The 27,415-nt window shown below is 39.2% G+C and overlaps 1 protein-coding gene and 1 long non-coding RNA gene across 2 annotated transcripts; one reads left to right on the top strand and one right to left on the bottom strand.

Annotated features, from left to right (window-relative positions):
• Window positions 1-2,478: 2,478 nt before the first annotated feature.
• Window positions 2,479-10,254, bottom strand: LOC111926971 (uncharacterized). The gene is made up of 4 exons (XR_015283525.1): window positions 10,027-10,254; window positions 8,248-8,351; window positions 5,855-6,034; window positions 2,479-4,401 (listed from the first exon to the last, which is right to left on the bottom strand). It is a non-coding gene; the product is annotated as an uncharacterized LOC111926971 (long non-coding RNA).
• Window positions 10,255-11,551: 1,297 nt separating this feature from the next.
• On the top strand, window positions 11,552-24,544 carry YIPF4 (Yip1 domain family member 4). Its single transcript, XM_086878087.1, has 6 exons — window positions 11,552-11,842; window positions 15,294-15,447; window positions 18,142-18,313; window positions 20,419-20,496; window positions 22,200-22,313; window positions 23,495-24,544. The coding sequence occupies exons 1-6, from the start codon at window positions 11,758-11,760 to the stop codon at window positions 23,630-23,632; spliced, it is 741 nt and encodes a 246-aa protein (XP_086734213.1). The 5' UTR covers window positions 11,552-11,757; the 3' UTR covers window positions 23,633-24,544.
• Window positions 24,545-27,415: the final 2,871 nt, after the last annotated feature.

Genomic DNA, 27,415 nt, shown 5'->3' with positions numbered 1-27,415 from the left:
GCACGTTCAAGAGTCAGGAGAGGCAAAGGAGCAGCAAAGCCCAGGCTCCACGGAAGATCCCAGAGAATCTCCCACTGACATCAGTGGAGCAGAACTGTGTGTAATGGGCCATGAGTGCTGGCCAGAGTGCTTCCTGCTGGTGACAAGCTCCCTCAGGTTCAGGGCAGATATCTACCTGTGAATTGGCTATTGCTACCCTGACTCTTGAGGGATATTGATATAATCACTCATCTTCCAGTCTGTGGCTTTCATGAAATACTGGTTTTGTCCCAAGGCCTGAGGAAGAATTCTCCTGGTCACTCTTACTTCTTTTCATGTCATACTGGGAAAAGTTTGCTTCCATTTGGCACTCACTCTCATCTTCTAATATATAGTTCAGAGCAGGGGTTGTCTAGGCCTTTTTTAGGACTATGTGTGAGCTGACACTGTCCTACTTTCAGTGCATGAGCTTTCAGAATTTCCTAGTAAGGCACTACTGCTACTGGCTGCAGGGAGCCAGGTGTACTCCACATTCCTACTTTCAAACTGCAAGTTGGAAGTGGTCTGGGCTAATTTTGAGTGGAGAACCCAAGGGAATATGAGTTAAGCTTCTGAGACCTCTGTGTGCCTTGAAGAAGGACAGGAGTAGCTATGTAGTTAAATTTCTGCAAGTATCTCCAGATCACTGCAATTTCTCTCTGGATCCTGGGATATTCACAGGCTTGAAGAGGAGCAATGCTTTGCTGGTTTTGCTATTATATTCTTATAATTTGGAGGGAAAAAAACAAATTTTAATACTAATAAGCCCATTACTGTTATGTTTTTGTGTTGAGGCAGGCGGTACCAGTAGATCCAGATCAAGCTAATTTTTGAGGTCCCAGTCTTGAAAGATCTTGAGCTGTTGCAGCTCCCACAAAAGTAATCTGACCATTCCAATATCCCCATTAAAGTCTAGTTAAATACATTTTGTTAAAAATCTCTCTGTTTTAAAAAGAAGGATGTCAGGGAAGATTCACAGGAAAACAGGGTGAGGGAGGAGAAAAGAGTAAAGTTAAAGAATGAAAGGAAAAGAAGTGCAGAGGAATAAATTTAAAAGCCAGATGTGAAGGTTAGCAATAGTCCCAACCTTATTTCCCTCCTACTGAATCCCAATATGTTTTCACACAGGAGAACTAATACAGTAAGGACACTAATACACTTCTTGCGTGCTAGCTGATTATTAGAGCCTCACAACAAAAAAGGTGATCAGAGAATACTTGTCACATGCCCAAACTACCCTAATTCAAGGAACCTGCCACCTCAGTGCATCATATGAGGCAGGTCAAGCCCAGGGTGAAGCAAGCTTTCCGTGTAAGAATTTTAATTAGCAATGAGCACAATAAAATACATAAGCTGCTGAAAGTTAACAAGTGCTACTGTTTGAGATTTATGTTCAAATCCATGCTGTGCACTTCCCTTTCCTCACCACTAATGGATTAGCAGTATACTGGATAGTAATCAACAAACATTACAGTCATCCTTCTAATCTTATTAATGAACTTGTAAGAAGCATTAAGGACATATTTATACCACTTGTGGGAAACAGTCCAAATACAACGAACCAAAAGCTGCTTATCTACAAGCAAAACCAGCATTATATGACTGAAGGGGACCAAGTTAATCAGAGCTATCAAGAGGCTAATTCAGGTCCAGAGGGCTGAGAAGGCAGGTTAAATGATTGCTCATAAATCATTGAAAGCATACGGTATTGTACCACACTCTACCGCATTGTAGCAACAAACAATGCTCTTCTGTAGGGTGCAGTTTCCTGCTTTCTATGTCTGTGTTTTGGCATTTTAAGTATCTCATCAGCATCTTTTTATCCTTAAGTTGTGAATATGTTATAACTCAGCTCGTTAATCATCAGATTTCTAGGAAGGAAGGGGATAGACTGTAAAAACAAACCTAAAATTGTTCATGTTTGCAGGCAGCACTACTGTGCTCACTACAAGCAAATACAAAATAGAAAAGAATGTGGTTCCAAGATACTGTGGAAGAAAACTGGGGAAAGCAACTGAGAAAATCTGAAAAATCAGCTGTATAAGTCTCTGGCTCCTTTGCTTTATGGCATGGAGGAGAGGACACTGATGGTTAATTTTTCACTTCAAAATACTTTAGAGAAATACTGAAATGTACTGGTTTATGTAATGTAAGCTTATTCATTGATTCCACCATGGAAAAACTGGGATCTGGTCTTATTATACCTTTCTTCTGATAGGACTGAGACTATCCACAGACTACACTTGACTTCTCTTTAGAATTGTCTTCCAAAGGCTCACTTACCAGTTTTTGAAAATGTTCACTATATAGCATGATATTCCACATTTCCAGTGCCTGATATTCTACTGCAATGCACTATAGTATTTATGTGAATCAGCACAAAGGGAGGGCAAAAGGCTGCCATTGCAATGTGCTCCCTCTGGAGAAATGACACTCTGGGATAAAAGACAACATAACATGTTAGGAGGGAGAGAATAGTCCTTTAATTACAACCATTAAGTCATGTGTGGTTTTGTCATTTTTTCCATAGAACACAGAAGGTCTTCAGACTGGGACAACATGGCTGAATAGCACAAGAGGCTAAGAGCAAGTGAAACCAGCAGGTTTATTCGATAACACTGTCAAATCAAAATTGTATAGATTTGTCCCTAGCTATCTGAACAGCATCATTTGCTCCTTTTTGCAAGTTCATGGGCATGTCTTTCTCTTCATTCCCTTTCTTACCAAAAAACTTAACATACTCATTTTTAGCTCTAGGAAGTAGATTGCCTCAAGGCTCGTATAGTCACACTTTTGGCATAGTGTGAGACATAAGCCCTCATCTGGCTCTTATTTTCTTTCTCAGACACAAAATTTGACTGCTCTATAGCTTCCATTCCCAGCTTGGTCCTATTATGTCTGAAATTCTAACTGGCAACAAAATTGCACAGGCACCTGGAGCAAAAAGTAAATATTTCTTGTTCGTTCTAATTTCTTAGCATCATGTCAGAGCTCCTGGTTTGCTCACTAATTTTCTCCCTAGGGTCTCACAAAAAAAAAGATCATCCATCTCCCTTCAAGCTCCCGGACTGAATTTTTACCATCTGTCCAGGATTTTGCTCTTCCAAGGCTCCCTGCCTGGATTGCAGACACTTTCTTCTTTTGGTTCACCAACAGCCATTAACACTATTCTGTCAGCAGCTTTCTAGACATGAGTTTTGCAACTGCCTTTAAATGGAAAATGAAGTCCTTTCACTATTTCAAACATCTGTCCATATCCTTGTACATTAATTATGAGGCCTAATAGAGCTTTTTGGTTTTGTATCATTTGTCTTAACTGTCAGAGTGGATTTATATATCTCAAGACAAAAACACTCAGTGTGCTGCAACTCAATATCCACCAGAAAACAGAGTGTGTGCTTTTCTACTTGTATTTTCTTACAGAATAAATTCGTGGAGCACAAGAGATTTGCCTTGATCTGCAGGCTCAGGTGGCAGTGATAAAGACTAAACAAAAGAATACACATAATAAAAACAGGAGGAAGCAGGAGGGAAAGAAACCAAATTCAGCCTTGAGAAAAGAGATGAAGGGGTTACCAAGAGCTTGGATTTTGACCAATCTGAAAGAGTTTTGCTTTGAAGCACAAAGATGCTCTGCTAAGCAACTAATAAACTGAAAAGATTGGAATTCTTAAATGTTGATGAGAATATCTTCTTTACTATACGAAGTTGAGATCTCTGTTCTATGTCAAAATTAAAAATAAGTATGTACTGCAAAAATCCATGTGTTTGTTTTCACAGATGCACCACAGCAATTTTATATAATTTTTTTCTATTTTCTTCAGCTTTATTCAGTTTTGGGTCCATATGTCTGATATAGGATTTTTCTGCTTGGTGGAAAATATTACACTATATCAGATTTTGTCAATACAGATAACATACATATTTTTGCTGAATTTAGCTTTTTCCTGAATTAGAATCATGCCTTCGAAGGAACCAAACTACAGGAAAATTGCTCTATTTCTTTTAATTGGCTGGGCAAAAGCATCTAAATGAAATAGCCCTGAAGCACTGCCCAGCACAAAACAGAATCCATGAGCACAAGCACATATAAGGAGGTAACAGGGAGTTAATGGGTTCATGATGTACAAGCACCCATGATTTAACAGTGCCCAGAGAAGTGAAACAGCAGCTCTAACAGGAAGGTGCTCCTGCCCCTTCATTCCACTGGCAGACTGGAAGCAAGGAGTGCTTTGGTTGGCCACCACTTTTTACAGAGGCAGCCAAGTGACTCGTCTTTTCCTCCTCTGTGTTTGGAGCTGTCTCATGTGCACGGTACTCTCCTGGGACATTTGTAGACTCTGGGGTCCTGGACACTTCATTCTGACTTGTATACACCAGGACCTAAAAAAGTTTTAGTCTTCTTGTAAAGTGAAGGTACAACATGAACTTGAGAGCACACCTGCAACTTTGTTATAATATCCAGATGTCAACTCATAGCACATATTAAATGTGAGACAGCTTACTGTGAAAGAAAGTACAAAGAAAAGAAAGCTGTCTTTTTGCAAACCAAAAGTGGTGATGTATTAAAGATGATAAAGTCACTTGAAATAAGCTATCTGCTGTTTTGCTGTAGAGTAAGAATTCATTTGTGGTACATAACTACAGAATACTTCTTGTTTATGTCTACTCATGTCCTCTTTTGTAGAACTAATATGCTCTAATCACTCTGTTGCTATTTTAGAGGTCTAAGTTTTAATTGGAATATTCTGTCTTGGCAATAAATTTTCACGTAGCGAATTATGAAGATGTAACTATACTAATATATACTAATTGTCTGGCTGGTAGGAGAAGTTTCCTTTTGCTAGGTCAGACAATTATACCATCCCTGGAAAAATCCCTATGGTAAAACACCTACCTGTTATCCATCAGGCTGCAGATTTAGTTAGCTTTTTCTTAAGAGCTTTTGCTAATCTAGAAAGTTAATGTCAGAGCTAATAAAAATGAGCTCATAAAAAACACACAGATAAAGTGAACACCATTTGAAATCATATCAAGACTGAGGGGTGTTACAGGCTGTTGGATCTGAGGCTAATGCAAGGCCAGCTCTCCCTTAATTTCTTTTGACTTGTTTCTTCCAGAAGAGGATATGATACTATTCTCACTCCAGTCTCACTTGCCAACAAAGAGATCCAGATAATCCTCAAGCTGCTGAGTCAATATTTGGTTACAGAGAAAAGCATTTCTCAAATATGAGAGATTGTATGTCCACTGGGAAAGCTCTTTTTCAGCTTTCTCTCTCAAACAAAACAAAACTAAACTATTTCTCATAAGTCACATTTTATTAACCTCTAGCTATTCTTGGTGCTCTCTCTCAACTTCTTTGTACCTTTCTCAATAATCCTACTGAAGCTGAACACAGACTTGTTTTTCAGGACTCACTAGCACATATTTTCTGCAACAGCACAATCTTTCTAGTCTTTCACAGAAGAGCCTCAATTTTTATCTATTACATAGGTAAACCTCCATTTATATTAATGAAAACGATGACTCATTAACAGCTACAGCTCTTTATGTCTGTCTGTAATGAATTCCTTATTGCTGTTTTTGAATCACTTCTTAACTACATGCAATTTGATTTGTGGTTTTGTATTCCAATAGGGCTTGCAAGCCTTCAAAACCCAGTATCATCAGAAATTTTACAAGTGCATCCTCTATTCTGTCATTTAAGCCATCTGTTAACATATTGGTTAGAACAACAAAGGACTTAGAACCATAGAATTATATGGGTTTTTTCCTTCTGTTACAAAATGATGTATTGATTTTCAAAACACACATATTCCATTTGTAAACTTACTATTATTATTTTTACTCAGAATTTCCACAGCATCTCTGGAGATACAGCAGTTGCTTAGAGAGATTTCTTCAAGGTCGCTTAGCTCATCAGGGATTTATCTCACAATGTTGGTTATGGCATCCTCAGTAGCTGTCAAATTATTCATGTACAATAAGCATAGCCTTCTCATATTTCTGATATCTTCAACCATGAATGGGATGGGGAAAAAAGGTCACATTGTTAACTGAACTGTTTTGGTATGTTTCTAATAGCAAACTGTTAGACAGAATATGATGTTTACTGTCTCACATACTACAGATGTCTATATTTTGATGCTACCAATTATATGGCAAGTTTTGTTTTCATAAAAGATAAACCCAGCCTACTCAATATGAACTGCCCTTCAGCCCAGAGAAAATAACTCACAGAAGATCAAATGGGATCTTCCTGTGGAACAAATCCAGGAGAAGCATTTTTTTACCAAGTCATCAAAGGCAGACATATGAATTGCCATATCCATCTCAGTTACTGGATTGTGTGGCCCTAGAAAACACACAAACTTTTCAACCCTGGTATCCAGTGGCTGGCCTCACAGAAAGCCAGCAGTAGGTCAGAGAGGGGAACTGTGTCACCTTTGCAATCTCAGTGGCAGTTCATGCATATTAGTCAGTTCTGGGGTCAGTCTGCCAGATCGACTTGACTATGGTATGCATTACTAACTTGAAAGGAGTACTCTGATACTTTGTGGAATTTAGGATATAGAATATATCACAACTTCAGTGCAAACATACAAGAAATTTCTTTTCTAAATAAGTTGTAGGATTTTCATGTTGTAGTAGAATACAAACTTCAGAGGTTATTAAAACACTGAAAATTCTCTGCACAATATACTTTATTATGGTGTAAAATAAAAGTAGGAAAGTGTTGTGGTGCTTGCCAAAAACTGTCTCCATATTATCTGAGGGTACATTCTCTGCAAGTTTCCTCCTTGTACAATTACTTAATATCTTGTTTGCTTACAATGTAGGTTGTGCAATGCCCTTCTGTTGCCAGAAAAAGAGATTGGTTTCTTGATGTAGAACAATTTCCAGTTCATAAGTATTTTAAATTTTATGATACAGCTATCAAAAACTTGTTTTTCAGTCCAGAATTAATGGTTCAGTTAGTAAATATTCCTGCTGTCAGTAGAAATGAGTGTCTCTATGATACATTTAATTAATTAATTAGTTCATTCATTCATTCATTCATTCATTCATTCATTCTTTAATGGTTTCATTAAAAGATGGTAACTTTAATTCATGAATGAGATGTTTATTGTGGGACTTGAATATCTAGACTAAACCAGTCATACTGCTCCAAGAAGCCAGGCCTCACTAATTTGAGCAATACTGACTCGAGCAATTAGATATAGTGGGGCAGACCCAAAACAACCCTAGATGCAAATGCAAATCCATTTCAAAGTGGATGATTTCTATTATAACAATTAACCTAATCTGATACTACTCTGAGACTTTAGGAATAAAACTCCACAGCAGTCTGCCTACTTGCCTGGTCATGGCAGTTGGCTCCAAACATCCCAAAGAAATCAGAAGATGACTCTTAATATCAGTAGTTCTGACTTCCTTTTCACACAGTAATTATTACAATGTGTTTTGGTAAATTCGCATAATGAATGATTCTTTAATGTCTAACATTAAAATTAAACAGAAGCCTTTCCTAATGGCAGACAGGATGTATTTGTGATGATCCAGAAAGGCATTTTTATGCAGCACAGCTTATTACAGCCTGTTGAAATGCTTCCTTTTCCTTTTCCCTTTCCCTTCCTCCCGTACAGTAAGCCAGAAGGAAAGCAAAATCCCACTGGTGGTAGGAATGAAGCCAGCCTTTGCCAACAGCTAAAATACATGTAAGGGTGGCTACGTGCAGAGAGCTATAAGGCACCCTAAATTCCAACAGATCAAAGACTTTATGATTGCTCACATATTTACCTGTGGTGTGGGCCTTAATATCTAAAGGCAATTTCTGAAGTGTGCAGAACGAAAAAATGCAGAAATTGCTGAGAAATCTAGCAGCAGCTTCTGGGCGAAACAACATTACTCAGCTGGTTTCAAGTACTCTTTTTTTTATCCCCCTCAGGAATAAAACTCGACCTGGAACCCGGACAAGGTCTGGTCTACCAAAAGCAGTGCTAGAGTGCCCTCCGCTGGCACAGCTCAGGCAGGCGACAGAGGGCTCCTCCTATAGCGTTTGAAGGGGACTGAAAGGAGGCGACCAAAACCTTACTATTTTGAGCAAACGTTGAGAAAAATCCAGAGTGTTTGGTTCAGGTGGATTTCTTGATCCTGCCACTACTCACGTAGTGAAGGATCACTACACAAAGCATTCGGAAGAGCAACTCTTGAAAACCTACTTACTCACTGTTATTTTACATAGGCATGGGCAGAATATCCATCCTTTGTCTCCTTCAGTGTCTCTTTGATGTGAAATTCCATCTGGATCTTAGCTGGGCAGAAAATCCCTAGAAAAGGAAATAATTAAAGCAAGTTTTCTTGTATTATCAAAATTATATTTAAAAGTAGATAATGAATGATAATGAGTGTCTTTATAAATAGTCTATTGAAAGCAGAGAAGTCAAATTACTTAACTGCTTGTGTTCATACAGAGATCACAGTCAGAAGCAGATGATAAGAAAATACAGAAAATATTTCCAAATAGTGAGCAATATCTCATCTTTGCTAGGTACCAGCAGTATCATAGAATTGTCTTCTGCTTCACATCAACCTATGTGTTATTTCACTTACGCTTAGAAAATGACACAGCACATGCATATAGCACAGGGTCTGGTGCATGAAAGCATGAAACAAGGAGAGACAGAACGAGTCACCCAAGCTGTCATGCAGCCTCATTTGTCACTGCTCCTTTTCGGTACACTAATAAAAAGTGCATTTGTGACTCATCTTGTTGCATAATATTCTGTCATCAACTATCATTGTCCCAAGTTTCCTCCTTAAAGCTGATCCAGTGTGATATTTCATCTCTTTCTCTTTTGTCTCCTCCCACCCTTTTACAGTGCCCTGAGGACTACTCCTTGTGTTTATCAAGGGGTACCCCACTTTTGTGCCCCAAATCACCAAGTTTTGTTCTAGCAGTGTATGTTGTTGGTCTTGTCAGGAGAAAAGTACTAAACAGCTTAAAATCCTATTTCAGTAAATAAGAATTGGAATGAAGCAAGTGAAAGGTTTGCCTTAAATGCAAGCTATTCCTTGACATGGCATTCTTTATTGCCATCCCTGTATGTGGTTAATATAAAGAAAAAATAAAACCAAGCAGATAAACAAATAAAAACCACAAACTAAGAAAGGAGTCTAGGCTCCAGAGAGGGATCTGGACAGGCTGGATCAGTGGACCAAGGCCAGTGGTATGCAGTTCAACAAGGCCAAGTGCTGGGTTCTGCACTTTGGTCCCAACAATTCCTTGCCACATTGTATGCTTGGGGAAGAGAGGTTGGAAAGATGCCTGGGGGAAAAGGACCTGGGGGTGCTGGTCAACAGAGGCTAAACATAATCCAGTGTGTGCCTGGGGGGACAAGAAGGCCAATGGCATCCTGGCCTGTATCAGCAATAGTGTGCCAGCAGGACTGGGGCAGGGATTGTCCCCTCAGCGTTGGTGAGGACCTGCCTTGAGTGCTGTTCTGGACCCTGCTCTACAAGAAGGACATTGAGGTGCTGGAGCAAGTCCAGAGAAGGGCAAAGGAGCTGGTGAAGGGTCTGGGGCACAAGTCCTGTGAGGAGTGGCTGAGGGAGCTGGGGGTGTTTAGCCTGGATAAGAGGAGGCTCGGGGGTGACCTTGTTGCTCTCTACAACTGCCTGAAATGAGGGTGTAGCCAGGTGGGGATCTGCCTTTTCTACCAGGTAACAAGTGGTAGGATGAGAGGAAATGGCCTCAAGCACCAGAGGAGGTTTAGGTTGGCTAAAGGAAGAATTTCTTCACTGAAAGGTTTATTAGTCATAGGAACAGGCTGTCCAGGGAAGTGGTGGAGTCGCCATCCCTGGAAATGCTCAAAGAAGTGTAGTTGTGGCACGTGGAGACATGGTTTCGTGGACTGAGTTAAGGTAATGGTTAGACTTGATCTGAAGTGTGTTTTCCAGCTTAAATGGTTCCATAATTCTATAGTTTTATTATTAACAACTGACCTGTCTGGCATCCTCTGGAGGGCAGTTTCCAGAAGCATCCCAACAACAACAGGGAACAGCACACTCATAGGAGTATAGTTAAATATAACAATAGAATCACAGAATGTCTCAAATTGGAAGGGATCCATAATGTCCAACTCCCACATCCTTGCAGGATTACCTAGAAGTAAACCATATGACTAAAAGTGTCATCCGAAAGCTCCTTGAACTCTGACAGGCTGGCTGTAACTGAGTAAAGAGAAGGAGACATCAGAAACTGAAAGAAGCCTATTGCAAAGGTCTTGTGACAAAGTTCCACATAACAGCTAAGAAGATGAGGTGCTCTTTACAGATGTCTTGACTGCTCACCTTTTAAAAGGGAAAATCTGATTATACAAGTATCTGTATGGGCATTTTGTACTATCAGGACAATTTTTGATTTAAAAATAGGTTATGTGCAATTATGGGTGATTTCTTCCTGCTGATTCAAGGAAACTGATAATTGCTGTAAAATGTCCACAGAGAATCTGAACCCAAATCATAATTTATATATATGCAAATTTGAGTGATCCTTGGATATAGCAAAGTAGGAATGTCGGTTCATGTTCTCTCCGTAACAAACATGGAGACTCATGCATGTTTTACTTGTGTAGATTTTTTTTTTTTTTTTTAGATGGAACTTCCAGTGATTTCCTTCAATGGGATATATATGAAAAATAAGGTTCCTTCTACAAATCAAACCACTGCTCTAATTCTGTTTCTGGACCTGTAACTTTTCCTATTTATAATACATTTCTATTTATATCCCATGGCACTTAATGAGATCTATGTATGAAATAGAATTAAAAATATGTAGCATGAACGCCACATTTAAATGTTTCCTTGAGATGTCAGGAAAAAAAAGTGTCCTCTCAGAATATGTGTTGGTATTCAGTAAGGAGCAAAATGAATGGATTTACCCACTAAGCCTAAGTGGAGTTACTTGGGAGCTTTTCTGTTAAGTCATTGAACACAGGAAAAGTGAGATCCCACTTTCTGACTCTTCAAAGAAGAATCAACCAGAGCCAGTGTTTGTCTTCTTATGATAACAGGGATTGGCAACAACGTCTCAACTGTATTATTTTACAATTTCTTTAGTGCTACATAGGTGTCTCTACAGGTCAGCCAAAAGCATGACTCACAGGGGAGGGAAGGAGGGAGGGAGGGAGGGAGGGAGGGAGGGAGGGAGGGAGGGAGGAAGGGAGGAAGGGAGGGAGGAAGGGAGGAAGGGAGGAAGGGAGGAAGGGAGGAAGGGAGGAAGGGAGGAAGGGAGGAAGGGAGGAAGGGAGGAAGGAAGGAAGGAAGGAAGGAAGGAAGGAAGGAAGGAAGGAAGGAAGGAAGGAAGGAAGGAAGGAAGGAAGGAAGGAAGGAAGGAAGGAAGGAAGGAAGGAAGGAAGGAAGGAAGGAAGGAAGGAAGGAAGGAAGGAAGGAAGGAAGGATTCGTCCCATCAGGAGGAGCGTTGCTCGCAGTGGAAGTGACCTCACTCCCGGGCCAGCCCCGGGATCCAGTCAGCGCTGGAGCACCGGCGGCCAGTGCGGACGCGCCTTGCGAGCAGCCAATGGCAGCGGCGGCGCCGCCTGTTGTCGCCCCGTGAGGCGGCTGCGCCCTGGGCTCGGTGCCGCCGCCGCCGCCGCAGGAGGGACCCGGGAGGCCCCAGGCCCCGGTAGCCGCTCGCCTCTCGCCGGCCCCGCCGCCCCGCGGAGGGCGGGGAGATGCAGCCCCCGGGCGCTCAGCAGCCGCCGCTCTACGCGCCCGGCAGCGGGGACTTCACCTTCGTCTCCTCGGCCGACGCCGAAGGTGAGCGCGGGGCCGCGGGCAGGGCCGCGCTCGCTATCCCGAGGCAGGGGCTCGGCCGGGCCCCGGGGGAGCGGGCTGTTGGCGGGCCGCAGATACAGGAGGGGCCTTCCCTGCCCTCCGTCCGCGGTTGGTGTCGTGGCTGGGGGCGGAGCGGGCTGGCCGAGGTGGCCGCTGCCCGGGGGCCGCAGCCGCGGGTGCGCCCCGCTCGGTGCCGCGTCCGCATCGCGGGAGCGGCAGCGGCGTGGCAAAGGCGGCCGTGCCGCTCCGCTCCCCAGCTCCTCCGAGAGCCGGAGCCGAGGTTGTCTCGGCTACGTGACACGGCCGTGGCCGCTGTCACCGCCCGCTCCTCTGGCTCCCGTGTGGCTGGAAGCCCACCTTGTTGTCTTCCGAGGATTGTGTCGTACGTTCACGTTTGCTGCAATGTTGTGCCCGAGTGTCTGCGCCGTGTGTCATTGCAGCACGGTCATGAGGGAAGAAGCCGTGTATGTAATTTAGGGGGTGAAGTGTGGCCTGCTGCCAAACTGCTGCACAAATAGCAGTGCTGTACCGGCATGCCGTGAAGATGTGCCTTCAAACTTGGAAACTGAACGTGCAGGAGTCAACATCGTGCAAACTTACTTTGTTGGAAAATTGTTTTTCGGTCTCTCCCCATTTGAATAACAAGGATTCTACTTTCATGTATGTATTTAGTTACTCTTATAATTGTGACTAGGGAATTGTATAAATCCTTACTCATGTGACCCCTCCCTGGAAAGGAATTGCTGGAGAAATTACTGTAGAATTGTAATTTAGAATTGTTCACCTATTCTTTAGTGAACTTCACAGTCCTTCTGAAAAGAAATACAAGTCAACAGTACAGTCGTGGCTATGTTTTTTGGGTTTTTTCTGAGGTTTTTTTGCTGGTTAGTTTTCCTTTGTTTAGTTTTTTCTTCTTCACCTTGGCCTGAAAAAGATCCATGTACCTCTGAGCAGCAGCTCTCTTCTTCTTCCCTGGAATTATTTGTTGGGCAATGCCGAACCTGGTCCAGTAAAGCCACTTTTCTGGTAGGTTGTGTTGAATTACACTTGGCTCTGTGTTTTTTATGAGTACAAGCAAGGTGTGATCTCCTGCCTGTTCAGGTGTAGTCCTGTCCTCAAAGTGCTGGGTAGACCTACCCTTGCAAAGGAAAACATAAGCAAAATTAAACATCTTGATGTTTTAAAATTAAAGTATTACACATTGCACTCTTAATTTTTACATGTTTCCCAAATGTCCATCCATATGAAAAACTAAAAATTGTCTGTTCAGTTTCCCCATCCTATTTCTGTGGGATGTAGGAGCTGCATGGAAGAAAGCTGGAGAGATGTTCACAATCTACTACCAGATGTAGTAGAAAGAGCAGATTGTTTGGAGTTTTGCCTCTTGTATTGCTTTTTCAAAATTGAGAGTCAAGACTGTTTTGAAAGCTGGTTTTCTACAATGGTTTGTTGAAATGAGGCATCTGAGAGACCTTGGTTTTGCTTCTGTGGTGCTCAGCCCGAGATAGTATCAGTGAAGGCACCCAGACTCTTGTTAGGAACCATCAGTGTCATCAGTTCTGGGCAGATTTTCCAGCACCCAGTTGCCCCACAGTTAAAATTCTCATTCAAAGCTGCTCTTCTAGCAGGTGACCAATCCCTTTTCCCCTAGGTCTCACAAAACAGACTTAAGATTATGTTCATAGATTTTGTAAATCAAAAGTGTGATCGCAGGTATTCACCAACTGCTAAAAGTAGTCTTGGTAAATACGACATGTGTAGGAATATCTGTGTCTGAGGATGGATTGTAAGTGGTCCCTGAGAAGGGAGAAAGAAAACTGCTGGTTGGATTGCTGTGTTTGCTTCTTTTGACCGCTGCATTTATGCACAGAGTAGCAAGAACCTATCCTGGCAAAGAAGTGTTATGTTGTAGCAGAAACAAATATTTCGTAATGACATAAGGGTCCGCAGGCAAGAGGAAACTTCTGAGGCTTCAGCTTGATGCCCAGGCATTAAGGTTTCTCTTTTTTCCTCCCTCTGTAAACAGCAGAGGAAGGCTTTGTTTGAGTCTGGTGAGAACGGTGTATGCATGATGGGACTGGGAGGAGCAAAGAGAAATAAATTCCTGCTTTAAGTTACGGTGATCTTTACAAGGTGTTCCAAGAATCAAAGGAATGGATCAGTAACTCTTACGATTATGAAATAGTTGAAAAGCATTTGTGGAGAAGCTTGAATCTGATGAGTGGCCTAGCAAAGTGGTCTGGGAAGAATTCTGTTGAATTAATTGCAATACTGAATGATCAATGAACACTTAAGACATGTTGGCTAAAGACCTTGAGATTCTGTTATTTTACAAATTTTGTTTCTATAACACTGTAATATTTCCAAAGAGGATGTAGCAAATGTAATGTACACATATGGCCTGATGTGTCTCTGTGAGTGTCTCAGAAACACTTGCTATAGGTAGGTGTTTCAGGAGATTTGTGCTGAGGAACTTCAATGTGTGAAAAACACACAATGATGAAGAAGCAAAAAATATTTTCTTTATCTCTTAATATATTTATAGTAAGCTTGTACAAAATATTTACACATTTCTGTTTGTATTTTTCCTTCTTAGCAGATAATGGAAATCCATTATTTCCTAAAGGAAGAATTATTCACTTCTTATGTATCTTTCTCTGTCATCAAGTTGCTTAATTTACTTTCCTATATTTATTTTTTTTATTTTCCATCTATATATAACTGAATAAAATGAGCAAAAAAATATTAATATTTACTTGCAATTTTGCCCAAACCGACCAGATAAATTGCTCTTTGTTTTGCTTAGTACTGTGATAGAGAGAGATCATAGTATGTCAAAGAAAACTTGTATTCTTATTGTCTAGAGCCTAAGGATCTCCGATAGCATTCTTTGTCTAACATTTTCAGCTGCATTGAAGGCAGGCTACAAATTAAAACATCTTCAAATGTTTTCCTTTTATGGGAAATTTGACATAAAATCAGAGAGTGGTTTTGGCTGAAACAATGCCACCATAAAAAAATGGGTGCCAAAAGAGGTAGAGTATGATCAGGAGAAAATTATAAATAGTTCCCAATTTATAGCCTGATGAGACTCTCGGTGTCCTCCTTTTGTGCCTTTAAACACTTAATGATAAAGCACAAATGGAAGCCTTTCTGTTGTACCACCACCGTGTCATAAAACATGAGTCCCATGGAAAAGCTAAAACCTGGTATTTCAGACCTAACCCAACATTGTTACTATTGCAATAAGATCACAAGTACACTTTCAAATTATGTATCTGTGAAAGTATCATTTTGTTTTGTAACTTTGAATGTTTTATGGTGATGACCAACAGGTGTAGCTTAATATGTTTGTTATCTTCCAGTACTTTTAAAATCAAATGGCTTTTGGCAAGACATAAAAAGGTCTATATTTTTCTCCCTTTTTCTTTAGATCTTAGTGGTTCCATAACAACTCCAGATGTTAAGCTAAATCTTGGAGGAGAATTCATCAAAGAATCTACTGCGACTACATTCCTAAGACAGAGAGGATATGGCTGGCTTCTGGAAGTGGAAGATGATGACCCAGAAGATAACAAGCCACTCCTGTATGTGCTAATTATTCTTGGGCATCTATCTTAGCTGTGTAGGGAAAACAAACAACTTGTAGTCTCTCATTGTCCCACAGCCTTGTGCTGTGACTAGAATTGTTTTACAAATTGCTTGACCAATGAGTGTTTGCTGGTTTTATGGTACAAGAATGGAAACATTGTTTCTCATTATAGATTTTAATCTCCATAAGGATAAAGCTTTTATGTCTGTTTTGCTTTTAACTGTTGATCTTGTAAAGGTTCTAAAAAAATGAGACTGTATTCTTTGTATCTTTTGCATTCATATTTCTTGATATTGTGCAAAAATCAAAGGCTAAGACAATCCCGTGGGAAGATTCCTTTTAAGTAAATCTCAGTCAATTCTGTCAGTCTGAAGCAAAAGCATTGTGAATCATGGTTATTACAGTAGGGATGCTATAACCAAGGTAGCACAAACTTTATAATCTTTGAGGCTGCCTTTTACTATAAAGCTAGATTTAAAGGGTGCTCATGCTGAAAGACAATAATGGCCTTAAAACTGAAAGTCTCACATCCATTGTTCTGTTCACAGAAATGTGGCTGGCTGAAGAAAATTTGTACCTTAAGGTTACTACACTGAGTCAGGCAGCCTGGTCCTTGTTCTGCACCTAAGCAACTTCATTCTCAGTGTCTCAGTGTTTTCTTGTGAATTAAACATAATGATGCTTTAAAAAATTGGAGTGAGACAGAGTACTCTGAAGAACTCAGATGAGAGTGCTGGGAGACAACAGATGTCTGGAGAGCTTAATGATGACAGTGCTACTTGAGAACTGGTTTAAATTAAAGTTTGCAGAAGTAGCTCCTTGTGTGAAAAAGTCTGTTTTGTGAACCTCTTAACTTTTAATTAAGAAACAGACTGGTGTAGTGAGGTGACAACATAGGAATTCTGACTTTTGTGTAATTTTGTTGTTTTGATTATTCCCAGAAACATGTGTCATAATGAATTCTTACAATCCTATTAAGGACTGAAAGAACAGCAGCCTGCTAAGGGAAGTTCACCAACACAGTGCTACTGTGCAAATGTTTTGTTCCATAAAGTGAGATTTATTTTTTTTTTTACTTTTTCATTGGGCAGCCTTACTCCAGACACTTCTTTCCTGATACAGCTACCATCATTTTCAGGTGAGGTAGCTGTCAGCTTCATGCAAAAGACAATTTATTCACATGAGAAACTGTCAGAAGACCTAGACAATGAGAAAGAATTATTTTCATGCAGCAAAGATTTGTGTTACAAAGTCTTCTCAATAAAGTATAGGTCTGCTATGTCCTTCTTAAGTAAATGGTGGCAAATAGATGCTTCTAGTCTATTCCTTAGATTCAGGGATGGTTAAAGAACAATTTCTGTTACTTAGTCACCAGTTAGTAATACCTCTTCTGAAGTAGCTTTAGTAATAGAAATCCAGGAATTGCCTTGAGAGGCTGAATTAGCAGTATTTGTTTTTTTAAACAGAAGTTGTGGTGAGTCATATCTTTGCACTTATTTCTGAGTTCAGCTTTTCTGAAGAAAAAGCCAAAAAATCAAAACCTTCATAAATGGACTTAGAATATAATTTTACCTTTTTCTTCACTGTGTTCTTAAATATGGAGTGGTATATCTGCTGGAAATCTCTTGCAACTCTTCAGAGCTCCTCAGTCATGACTGAGGTTTTGCACATAAAGGAGTGGAATTGCCCATTACTTTGGAAGTCTGATTCCTTTCTCATTAGGCTAGTTCAGTCAGGGCCACACGTACCAGATCAGAGACCTGGGCAGAAGAGTCTTCTGGCCAATTTGTATCCGCTTGCAGAGAGTTTGTAACAGGAAGCAGAGAAGGCACTGAGAGAAGGGAAGATCTGTTGATACATATTGCTGCTAGTTCAAGTGACTTCTATTTATTTTACCCACAGTGGAAACGAGCCAGAAATTAAACAACAGGAGCAAACTGGTCTGTTGAAAGCTATTGTTCTTGAAGGAAGAACTTCCTTCAATACTTAAATAAAAAATACAAATACAGAATCAGTACAAAATACAAAATAAATACAAAAACTTAAATATTGGTTTTACGTGATGTATTTGGAATGGTTTAAGATTAATGAATGTAATGGTATTCTTTCTTGCAGAATTTGAAATAAAGTATTTTCATAGTAAATGCGCTCATGGCAAACTGCTTGGCATAGAAATGCACAGACATTCTTTATCTATGCATGTCTTTGACTTGTAGTTACAATGATACAAATGTGTCACATGTCCTAGTGTGTCTGAAAAATAGACCTCCTATCTTAATGCAGGCTGTCAGGGAATCTCAGGGACAGACTCCTAGAATGGTTTGGGTTGGAAGCTACCTTAAAGATCATCCAGTACCACCCACCCTGTCTTGGGCAGGGATACCTTTCACCAGTCCAAGTTACTCAGAGCCCCATCCAGCCTGGTCTGGGTATGCTGTGTATATTTTCTGTTCTCAGTCATGTAATTTGTTTTTGAATAATTAAATAAATCTGTGTCCCACCAGTTAATGAATACAACATGAAGGTATGGTGTTGCTTTATTGTGGACAAAGTGTTCCTTTGCTAGTCATGGCTTTAGAAAGCCTTGTGGCTGACAGGAGTCTTGCTCTATAAACCTCTTGTACTTATTTTTTTAGCTGTATTTCATTACTGTGGTGTATAGTAATGCTCAGTTGCTTTACATTTTCAGGGAAGAACTCGACATTGATCTGAAGGATATTTACTACAAAATTCGATGTGTGTTGATGCCTATGCCATCTCTTGGGTTCAATAGGCAGGTAGTGAGAGACAATCCAGACTTTTGGGGTCCTCTGGCAGTTGTCCTCTTCTTCTCAATGATTTCATTATATGGACAATTTAAGGTAGGTATAAATCTTCTGCCTATAAAGAAATCTGAACTAAATTTGGGGACGTGATTGCTAAGCAATTTGCATTCTTACGTAGGTAGAAAGTCTTTTCTTCACATACTAATGTGGGGCATTTCAAGTGCTGTTTCTCAAGTTAATATGTAGAAAGGCAGTAGTTAGAAATGCATTAAATAGCCCACGGGTAAGTTAATCATGATGAAATGTCAAGTTTGTTTTTATACAGTAAAACAAAGGAAAGATGTGGTTTCTAGAGGAACCAGATTGATACTAATGGGTTTATAGTTATATTAGTGAATCTTTCCATTTTAATTGTGACCTTTTGTTAACTTGCTTTTTATTACTAAAAAATGTTAGCGAAAAGCATTTGTTTGGATGCCATGAATTCTAATTTCCTGACAAATAAAGCTACTTATTTAGTTCATACTATATTACTGCTGTTATCTGGTATATTTAATCTTCATTAGTGACATTTGCTATTTTGTCATCCTTGTTCAGTTACAATCAAATAACTTTCCTCTGGTCAATAGACTTTTTCCATAATTCCTTTTGAACTCCAGGGTGAAGAGCTGGAGGCATTGTGCATATTTAATTGAATTCCATAAAGACCCATTAGCTTTTTTCTTTGTGTTCTATTAAAATAAAGAATTGTTATTTATAGTAACAGTGTGAATGTAAGCCTAGGTGCTCCTGCATTGGAAATCTTTACAACTAAATGTGTGGTTACAGTTGTTTTGAATGTGACCAAGTATGGCAATAAGCCATATGTAAACCAGCAGAATGTGCTTATGCAAGAATTCTTGTGAATGGTGGGATAAAATCATTCCCTTTGGAACCTCTGGCTTCCATGTGGTGTACCAAATGCTGACTAAGAATTCACTCTCAGTATCTTGTCTCTATGAAGCTCAAAGACTAAACTACTTTTTTGTTCAATTCATCTGGGTGGACCACTCACCTGTCTCCCTGGCAAAGCAAGGACCATTCTTTGACCCTGTGACAGATGAGTCACCTCCTGCAGTTTGTGTACTTTCTGTACAGGAACACTGGGTCTAATGTTTCTTAGGAGCAGTGGGTTTACCATATGGATGCAGGAGTGCTGTATATGTATGAGGGGAAAGCTAGCAGCCAGCGACAGGATGACTGAGAGCAGCTGGACTAGACAAACCCAAAGGTGGGCTCTAAACTGGAGAGAGATGAGCACTTCTGCTCTAAGACTTTAATCTGGTCCTCTTCTTTTAGTCAGTAGAGGAAAACAGGAAGTAAAAGGAGGCTATGTGCTATTTTCACAAATAGCATTAAGCCACTATATTTTTTTTTTATTGCTGCTGTGATTTTTATCTGTTTTTTCCTATTTCATTCTTCTGGAAATATGGAACTTTCAGTTAAGCAAAGTATTGAACTGACTAGTGACTTAATTTTTTAAGTTCAGTCATCGTATGTTTGGAGATACAGAGATTTGACTTAAGACTGTTGTTTCCTTCTAAAAAGGCATTTCAGAAAGGAGAGCTTTACTTCTAGTCCTCTCAGTGGCTCAACACCAAAACCAGCAAAGTTAATTTGAAGGTTCTTTTAAGCCAGAGAATGATTTTAGGATTTCTTCTCTAGTTTAAGAGCAGAACTATGAAAGAAGCAAGAAAAAATAGTGACAGACTTGGTCCCAAGAATCAGAGGCTCTTTATTAACTTGTCATCATCAAGTCCCACTGAGAATTAAAGTCCTATATCTTCTGAGCATTCTTAGTTTGAGTAAAGGATAAAGAGGCATCTTTATAAGTGAAAGAAGGAGAATTCCAACTCCTTATAGTGGATGGGATGACTTTTAAAAACTGTCTGAGCCCCTATTTTGTAATAGATGGGATATGAAGACATTTAGGGTAGTTTTAACTCAACTTCCTATTCCTGTTACAATACTTCCAGAAGACATTGCATGTGTGTTCCGTGCACTCCAAATTTACCATTAATGTGATTCTGGAAATGTAACCTCTGAACTTCATTTGCTAATTACATTGTGATACTAAACACTATTGAAAGCAATTATGAAAATGCATTTTCCTTTTTCACTATGACAATTACTCATAAAGGAATTGTTTTTTATCTCTCAAGGTTGTTTCTTGGATTATAACTATTTGGATATTTGGATCCTTGACAATTTTTTTACTGGCCAGAGTTCTTGGAGGAGAAGTAAGTACCTGTATGTGAAAAGGATGTATAGGGAGGTAATGTAAAGTCTCTTGATTATGTTTTTCAGCAGTAGCTGGGTTTTCATAGTGTTTGGGTTTGGATCTTGTAACCAGCTAAGAATTGATGCAGTTGCTAAGTGTAAAGTCAACATTTCAGGTTTTCAGTCTCTAAAATGAAGTCTAAAATACAGAGATCATCAACTAATCTCTTGGTGCAATGGATGGTGTACTTAGAAGTGATAAACAGTCTGCAAATTTGTGCTGTGAATCCCAGAAATTATAAGAGCTTCCTGTGGTCCAGAACTGAAGTCCATTCTTGAGGGAGAAATGCTTTCAAGTTTTTGGTCACTGGACTAAATGGAAACTTTTTTTTTTTTTTTTTTTTTTTAATTGGAGGGCTAACAGCAGTTAGATGTCCTTGTGTGTAAAGCACCTGCTTTGTTACAGGGTTTGTTTTCATCCCTGGCCTGATGCAGTTCAAACCTATTAAAGTACAAAAGCCAGGGCATGTTTCTCAACTGCAAAGCCAACTGGAGTTGTGGCCTGCATCCCTTCCTCCAGCTGCTTGCACCAGCAGGGTTGGAATAGTTGCTTGAGCTGTTTACAAATTGACTCATTAAGCGATTCAGGTGTAAACAACACAAAATGTCTTGGAGCAAGGCCCATAGACAGCTGCAGTGGAGCAGTCAGGAGGATAAAACTTCTTAACATGGATCTGCAGCATTGAACTCTGTTGTGAAGAACTAAATGTTCAGTGATGCTTGATTTTTATGCTTGTACTATGGATATTGCATTAATGATGCACCAGTGTTGCAGAGGTCCTATGTTATTTACTCTACATTTTTAAAATTTTCCTTTTAATCATGATTTCTTGAGTCTTTGTGTGTGAATGCTGTTTTGAAAGAAAAAGTGTTTATAAATGTGATTGCATGGTATTTCTGCATTTCAACACAATACAGATGCCCACAAATCAATCTGGTTTATGGCTCAAAATGGAAAGTATCAGATGTATAAACTGGAGAAAAAGTATTGGTTTGCAGAGCTTGTCATGAAGGATCATCATCCACAAGAAAATGCTTACGAGATGCCACTACTTTTCCTGTTAAATCCAAGAAGTCTAGGTGTGCACAGGAACATTACAGACCATAGCAGGGGAAAATCAGACATCTCCTTCTGAAGCTAAAAGAAGTTATGGAAGCACTTGGAACAACTCTGTTCTAGATAGTCACAATAAATTGCAGCTGGAAATTAGAATTTTATTCCTTACAGGGATCAAGTTTTAAGTCTTCCACTGACACAAAAAAAAAAATAAAATTCATGTGCTTTATGTATTTATTTATGTATAATGGATATGAGTTTATTAATGCAGAAAATTATGTCTTTGCTGCTTTTGACAACCAGGACTATAGATGGTCCTTGAGAGCTCTTTTGCAGTTCTGTGCTCCTGGATATCATATGTAAAGGCTTCCTTTGAAAGTGAACATTTAGAGTGTTTTTGGGGAAAAAAAAAAGAGACAAAGTATTTCTAATTTTAGGGTTTAGCATGCAAAACCAATTTTTATACTAGCAAGCCTTCTTTAGCTGAAATTTCATGAGTAGAATACATTATAATTGTTATTCATAGTGTTATAACAAGAACGAATTGTATTTGATGACAGAGATTGAGTACTGCAAAGTTTATTTTTATGTGCTTGAAAATTTCAGGTTGCTTATGGCCAAGTTCTTGGTGTAATAGGATATTCCCTACTTCCCCTCATTGTCATAGCACCTGTTCTTTTGGTGGTTGGATCATTTGAAGTTGTTTCTACTCTAATAAAAGTAAGTTCATATCATCTATTGAGAATTTAGTTATTTTTAAGTCACTTTCTTAATACTTCAAGTAATCTGCTCGGGGAAAACATAATGATGTGTCAAAATTTTCAGAACTACAAATTGAGCTCTGTGGTCCTTTTGGTTAGCATGGTGGAAATTGAATGCTGTTTTAAATGCTCCATTTGAGTGCTTGGGGATATACAGTGCTGTTGCTATAACAACACCTGTTGCTACTAGAGTAGATTGTATTTAAGTATTTTGCTGTGCTCTAATAGTTGCATTACAAAAAAGATGGGATTCTCATTTTGAGAAGAGAATGCATAATTAAACCTCAGAATGAAGAATCTGAAAATAAGCTGTTCTCCCCCTTCCCCCATCAGCCAGATTATTTTTAGCCACTGCAGCATGAATATGACGTTAGTCATTGTTCTGAGACCTCCCCATAGTGGTAGCAGTACAAAGCTCTCCATACCCTTTGCAGAGAAGGTAAGGATTGTTCTGATTTAGAGATGGGGAATGTAAGGCACAAAGAAAAACCTGCCTCTGATACCACCTGCTGCTGGACACCTTTTATGGAACCAGCAACATTCCCTGAAAGATCCCAGAACAGCATAACGCTCTTGAACACTTCCAGTACTTCTTAAAACCCTTTTAGGTAGCCTTTGAAGTTACTGCTGAGCCTGGGAAAGTTAACTGATAAACTTCTGTTATGAGCTAAGCTGTACACTTTCTGGAGGTTTGTTCTGTTGATTTCATTATTTCTGTCCCTTTAGCTTGCTGGCAAACAGCATAATTGAAGTACAACTAGAGTGTATGATCAGTTACAAAATTGCTGTATTTGAGATTTGATAATCTGTGATTACTGATAAATGATAGAATGTAAATCATTAACTTGCCAGTTAACTAATATGTAACTTCAAAATAAATACACGTTCATGGAACCTCTGTTACTTGATTACTACTAACAGTCTTATGTTTACTTCAGGGTGAATCTCTGCAAGGTTCTTATCTTTGCACCACTAGTATGAAAATGCATTACAAACCCCAAATGGCATAACTTCTTGGGCTGTGACAAGTACTACTTCTTGTGGCTGACTCTGTATTATACTGAGGGAAGTGATTTTTACTGTGTTATTTGGAGAGACTTCCTTGTGGTGTCAGCTAAGACTGTTCATCTTCTTTTTCAGTTGTTTGGAGTCTTTTGGGCTGCATACAGTGCTGCATCATTACTAGTTGGAGAAGAATTCAAGACCAAGAAACCCCTTCTAATTTATCCAATCTTTTTATTATACATTTATTTTCTGTCCTTATATACTGGGGTGTGATCTAGTGTAAGATGTGGCCAGAAACCGTATTTCAGTCGCTTGCAGACTGATAATGTGTAAGCTTAAGAAGGCTGGAGATAATTCAAGTGACTGTTTTGTATCCAGTTGTTGAGATGTAAGATGGAAGAGCATATTTGTGTATATTATTTAATGAAGCAATTGTAGCTATATAGATTTGTATCAAAGTTCTAGGTTTGTTTAAGACTCTTCAGATTTTAATGAACGAAATAAAAGAACCTTGTGTTTTATAACAAAGCGTAGCAAAACTGCAACTCAATACCTGTGCCAAAAGCACTGGGACCAGATTACTATATTCAAGAATTAAAAATAAGAAGTTAACTGTTAACGATCTCAAAGTGCAATTTTTCTTTTGAGCTTAAACACAGCTGGCTTTTTTTGGCACAGCAAATTCTGTAGATAATATATATTTATGAAACAGTCCTGATTGTTCACAGAGTAATCTGTATAATCAAGACTAGAAGATACTACTTTTAATTTAGTGCCTCAATTACTGTGATTTGGCTGTTGAGTTTTTATAAATTCCAATTTGTTTTCAAGACATGTATATACTGTGTATTTTGTATCTATGGCTTGTGTGTACCGTAAATACTCCTTGGTTAAGGATGTATATTGGGTTTTTAAAAATTGAAGATACAAATATTTGAAGTTTTCATTTACTATCTCTGACCAAAGGAGCAAGATATTTACTGTGTGACATAATTAATTAAAGTGCATATTTAGAGAATCAAATTATTTTACTTAAAAGTATAAATTTACAGAGAAATGGGTAAACACCTTTCTCAACTCTAGTGCTGGCCTAATGTTGGAGAAAAAAGAGATGATCTATCAAATTTGTGTGATCTTTAAACAATGTTATTTTATGATGACAAAATAAAAATATTGCTTCCCTAACTATGTTTTACAACATCTTGCTCTGTTTTGCTTTTAATAGCATGGTATTTAACATGCTTCTTTTTTTCTTTTTTTTTTTCCCACCAATCTTATTAATCCCTTGCAAAGAGAAATAAGAAAGATTTGGAAGGCCAGATTCTCCCTCCACTAAACAAGGCAGAGTTACAGCCTTAGTAACAGTTAGAGTCTTGCTAATTTTGACTCTCCAAGGATTATGTAATAATGTGATGACATGTTAAATATTTCCTGTGTACTGTGTTGATTGCTTATATAATGGTCCTTATGGTAATATTTCTTCACAAGGGAAGTCCACTGAAGTTCACTTTCTATGGTACTAACATAGGCATTTGCAATCTTCAGGATTTAGTATCAACAAACAGCTCTGAAGGTTTGGGGTTTATTTTTCTGGCAACAGAAAAAAGCATTTCCCATTCTCCCCACCCCCCCAATTTTTAATTTTTTTTTTAAAGCTACAAATAAAAATCAAGTGAGAAGGTAATAACAAGGGCTGTCTTGGATCCTTGATGGACATATTTCCATACAAGAACTGTAGTTTTTCAGCTTTTTAGACTGTGTAACTAGCCAGCTTGGTAACTTATTTTTTCCAGTCATTACTGATGCAAAATACATAATTAAATTCCAGCTCTCCCACAAACCTTTAGCTTATTCAGTCTGCTTTTCTGGCTGATGCTTGTGTTGGTTTTAAACAGAGCTACTTGAGTTTAGTGCTGCACATAAATTGTACTGTAATACTTGAGCTTGTAATATATAAAAAGAGAAAAGTTGGTAGAGTGATGGACTTTCCACCTGATTTTTGATTTCTGAATAAGTTGTGGTGGAATTAATGCAAAGTGATACTAAACCAATTTATACCACCAGCAGCTAATATCTTATCTACAAGTGTTTTGAGAGCATTCGTACCATATTCTAAAAAAAAAAAAAAAAAAAAAAAGGGAAGTTGCAGTGTATTAAAAAAAAAACATATTAGCTTTAGAATCTTGCATGATAATCTGATTTTACCTCTTTTTCTCATGACTTACGTTTCTTTTTTAACAGGAATATCCAACTATTGTTATGAGCCTCCACCCAGCCCCTGTGATTATGTTTAACTTCTGTCCCCACAAGGGTGAAAGGCAAGAACACATTTAGGTTACTAGGCTGTCAGACAGCCTTGAACTTAGTTTCTCTTTGCACAGTTGTTCATGAGGTGTTCTGTGCATCTGAACTGACTGTGAATATCAAAAGGATGCAAAAATGTTCTATTGAATCTCCAAATACCTCCCTTTCCAATAATGTACTATGAAATCTATAGTTGGAATTTTAACTGTTCCTTTCCACAGACTTGGCACATGTGTAATATGCAATGTAGATATGCACTTAACATAGTACATATTTTGTACCCAATTGCAGATTTGCACCTTTTAATCTTAGTATCTTTAGGGTCACTTTTTGCATATGTTGTGCAAGAATCATACAAACAGCTCTCAAATGAATCTGATAGTTTGTAATAACTTTGCATTCAACAAACTCATATTTTTAGATGAGGTATGTGTGTAAATACAAGATGTATTTTATAAAAATTTTGAATTAAACTTGTTTACAGAATGTATGAAGCTCATTTATATTTACTGACTTAATACTGGATATTGATGAATTAACACATATCCGTGTTCCTGTGCGTGCCACCAATATATTGATGCTATACATAGCAGCAATAGCTTTGAGGCTATAAGTAAGTTTTTGTGATAATCAACATACTACTTCAGTCTGTTAAAACTCGAAACTTGGAGCACGTCAATCTAGCAACAAAATTGCCTTTCTAAGATGCAACACCTCATTTTGGGATGGTAACATGGGTATCACACCTTGGTTGAGGCATGCATTTTGAATGATCTCTAGAGAGCAGCTTGACATGTACATCCTATTTCTTCTTCTACCTGTCAGACATACTCTGCTATTTTATCAGAAAAATTAAACTTACTTGAGAAGTTGGAATCGATTGTTGAGACAACATACTGCTTGAGATCTGCTGTAATTTTATTATTATCCTTACTGGCGTTTAGTGTTTTTCTTGAAATACTACAGCAAACTTAAAAGCTGCTCGGTTTGCTCTCGGGACAATTTTGATTAGCCTGGGTGGCACACATTCCCATGTGGGTTTGGTTTGGTTTCCTTATTTTTTCTTCACACACTGTATTTCTTTAAAAATTTCCCTGCTAGAGCAGCCTGTGCTAATTTGGGTCCTTCTAATAAAAATATTCTGTAGAAAACTTGGTATTTGAAAATTAGCTTTAAGGCCATCAGTGAGCTTTGTGAAATATTTACATCGAATAAAGCTTATGGCAGATAAAGTAACGTGTACAGGTAGGCCGAGCTATACAAATTACTGAATTGGTGTTTCAGTGGGTGAAAATCTCAACAAAATACAAAACGTTCTATTAAACTCAAGTCATTTTTGAAGCACTGCTTCAGAGCACAGTGCTCTCGTGGGTGCAGTGTCCCCCGAGGCCAGGGACACCCTTTCCAAGGGCAGCGTGAGTTCCGCGGGGCAGAGGCATTGCGGCTTTGGCACTCCCTACCAGCGCTGAGGCCACCGACACCGGCGCTTGCCCGCACACTCGGGGTCAAAACCACAAATTTGTGTTTCGTACCCCGGGGTATGAAACACAAATCGCCGCTCCGCTGTCCCTGAGGCGGAGGGCGGCATGCGAGCTCGCCCGCTTACGGCACAGGTTTTGTCCGAAGCAGTACCGAGACGGCAGCGGCGAGGGCCGGGAGGGCCGCGGGCCGGGATGGCGGCGGCGGCAGCGGAGCCGGGGCGGGGCGGGCGCGGGGGGCGGTGCGCACGCGCGCAGCCCAGCGCAGCCCCGC

Source organism: Cyanistes caeruleus, chromosome 2 (assembly GCF_971803275.1).
Source record: "Cyanistes caeruleus chromosome 2, bCyaCae1.hap1.1, whole genome shotgun sequence".
Classification (NCBI taxonomy): domain Eukaryota; kingdom Metazoa; phylum Chordata; class Aves; order Passeriformes; family Paridae; genus Cyanistes; species Cyanistes caeruleus.
This window is presented reverse-complemented; position numbering and strand designations above follow the sequence as displayed.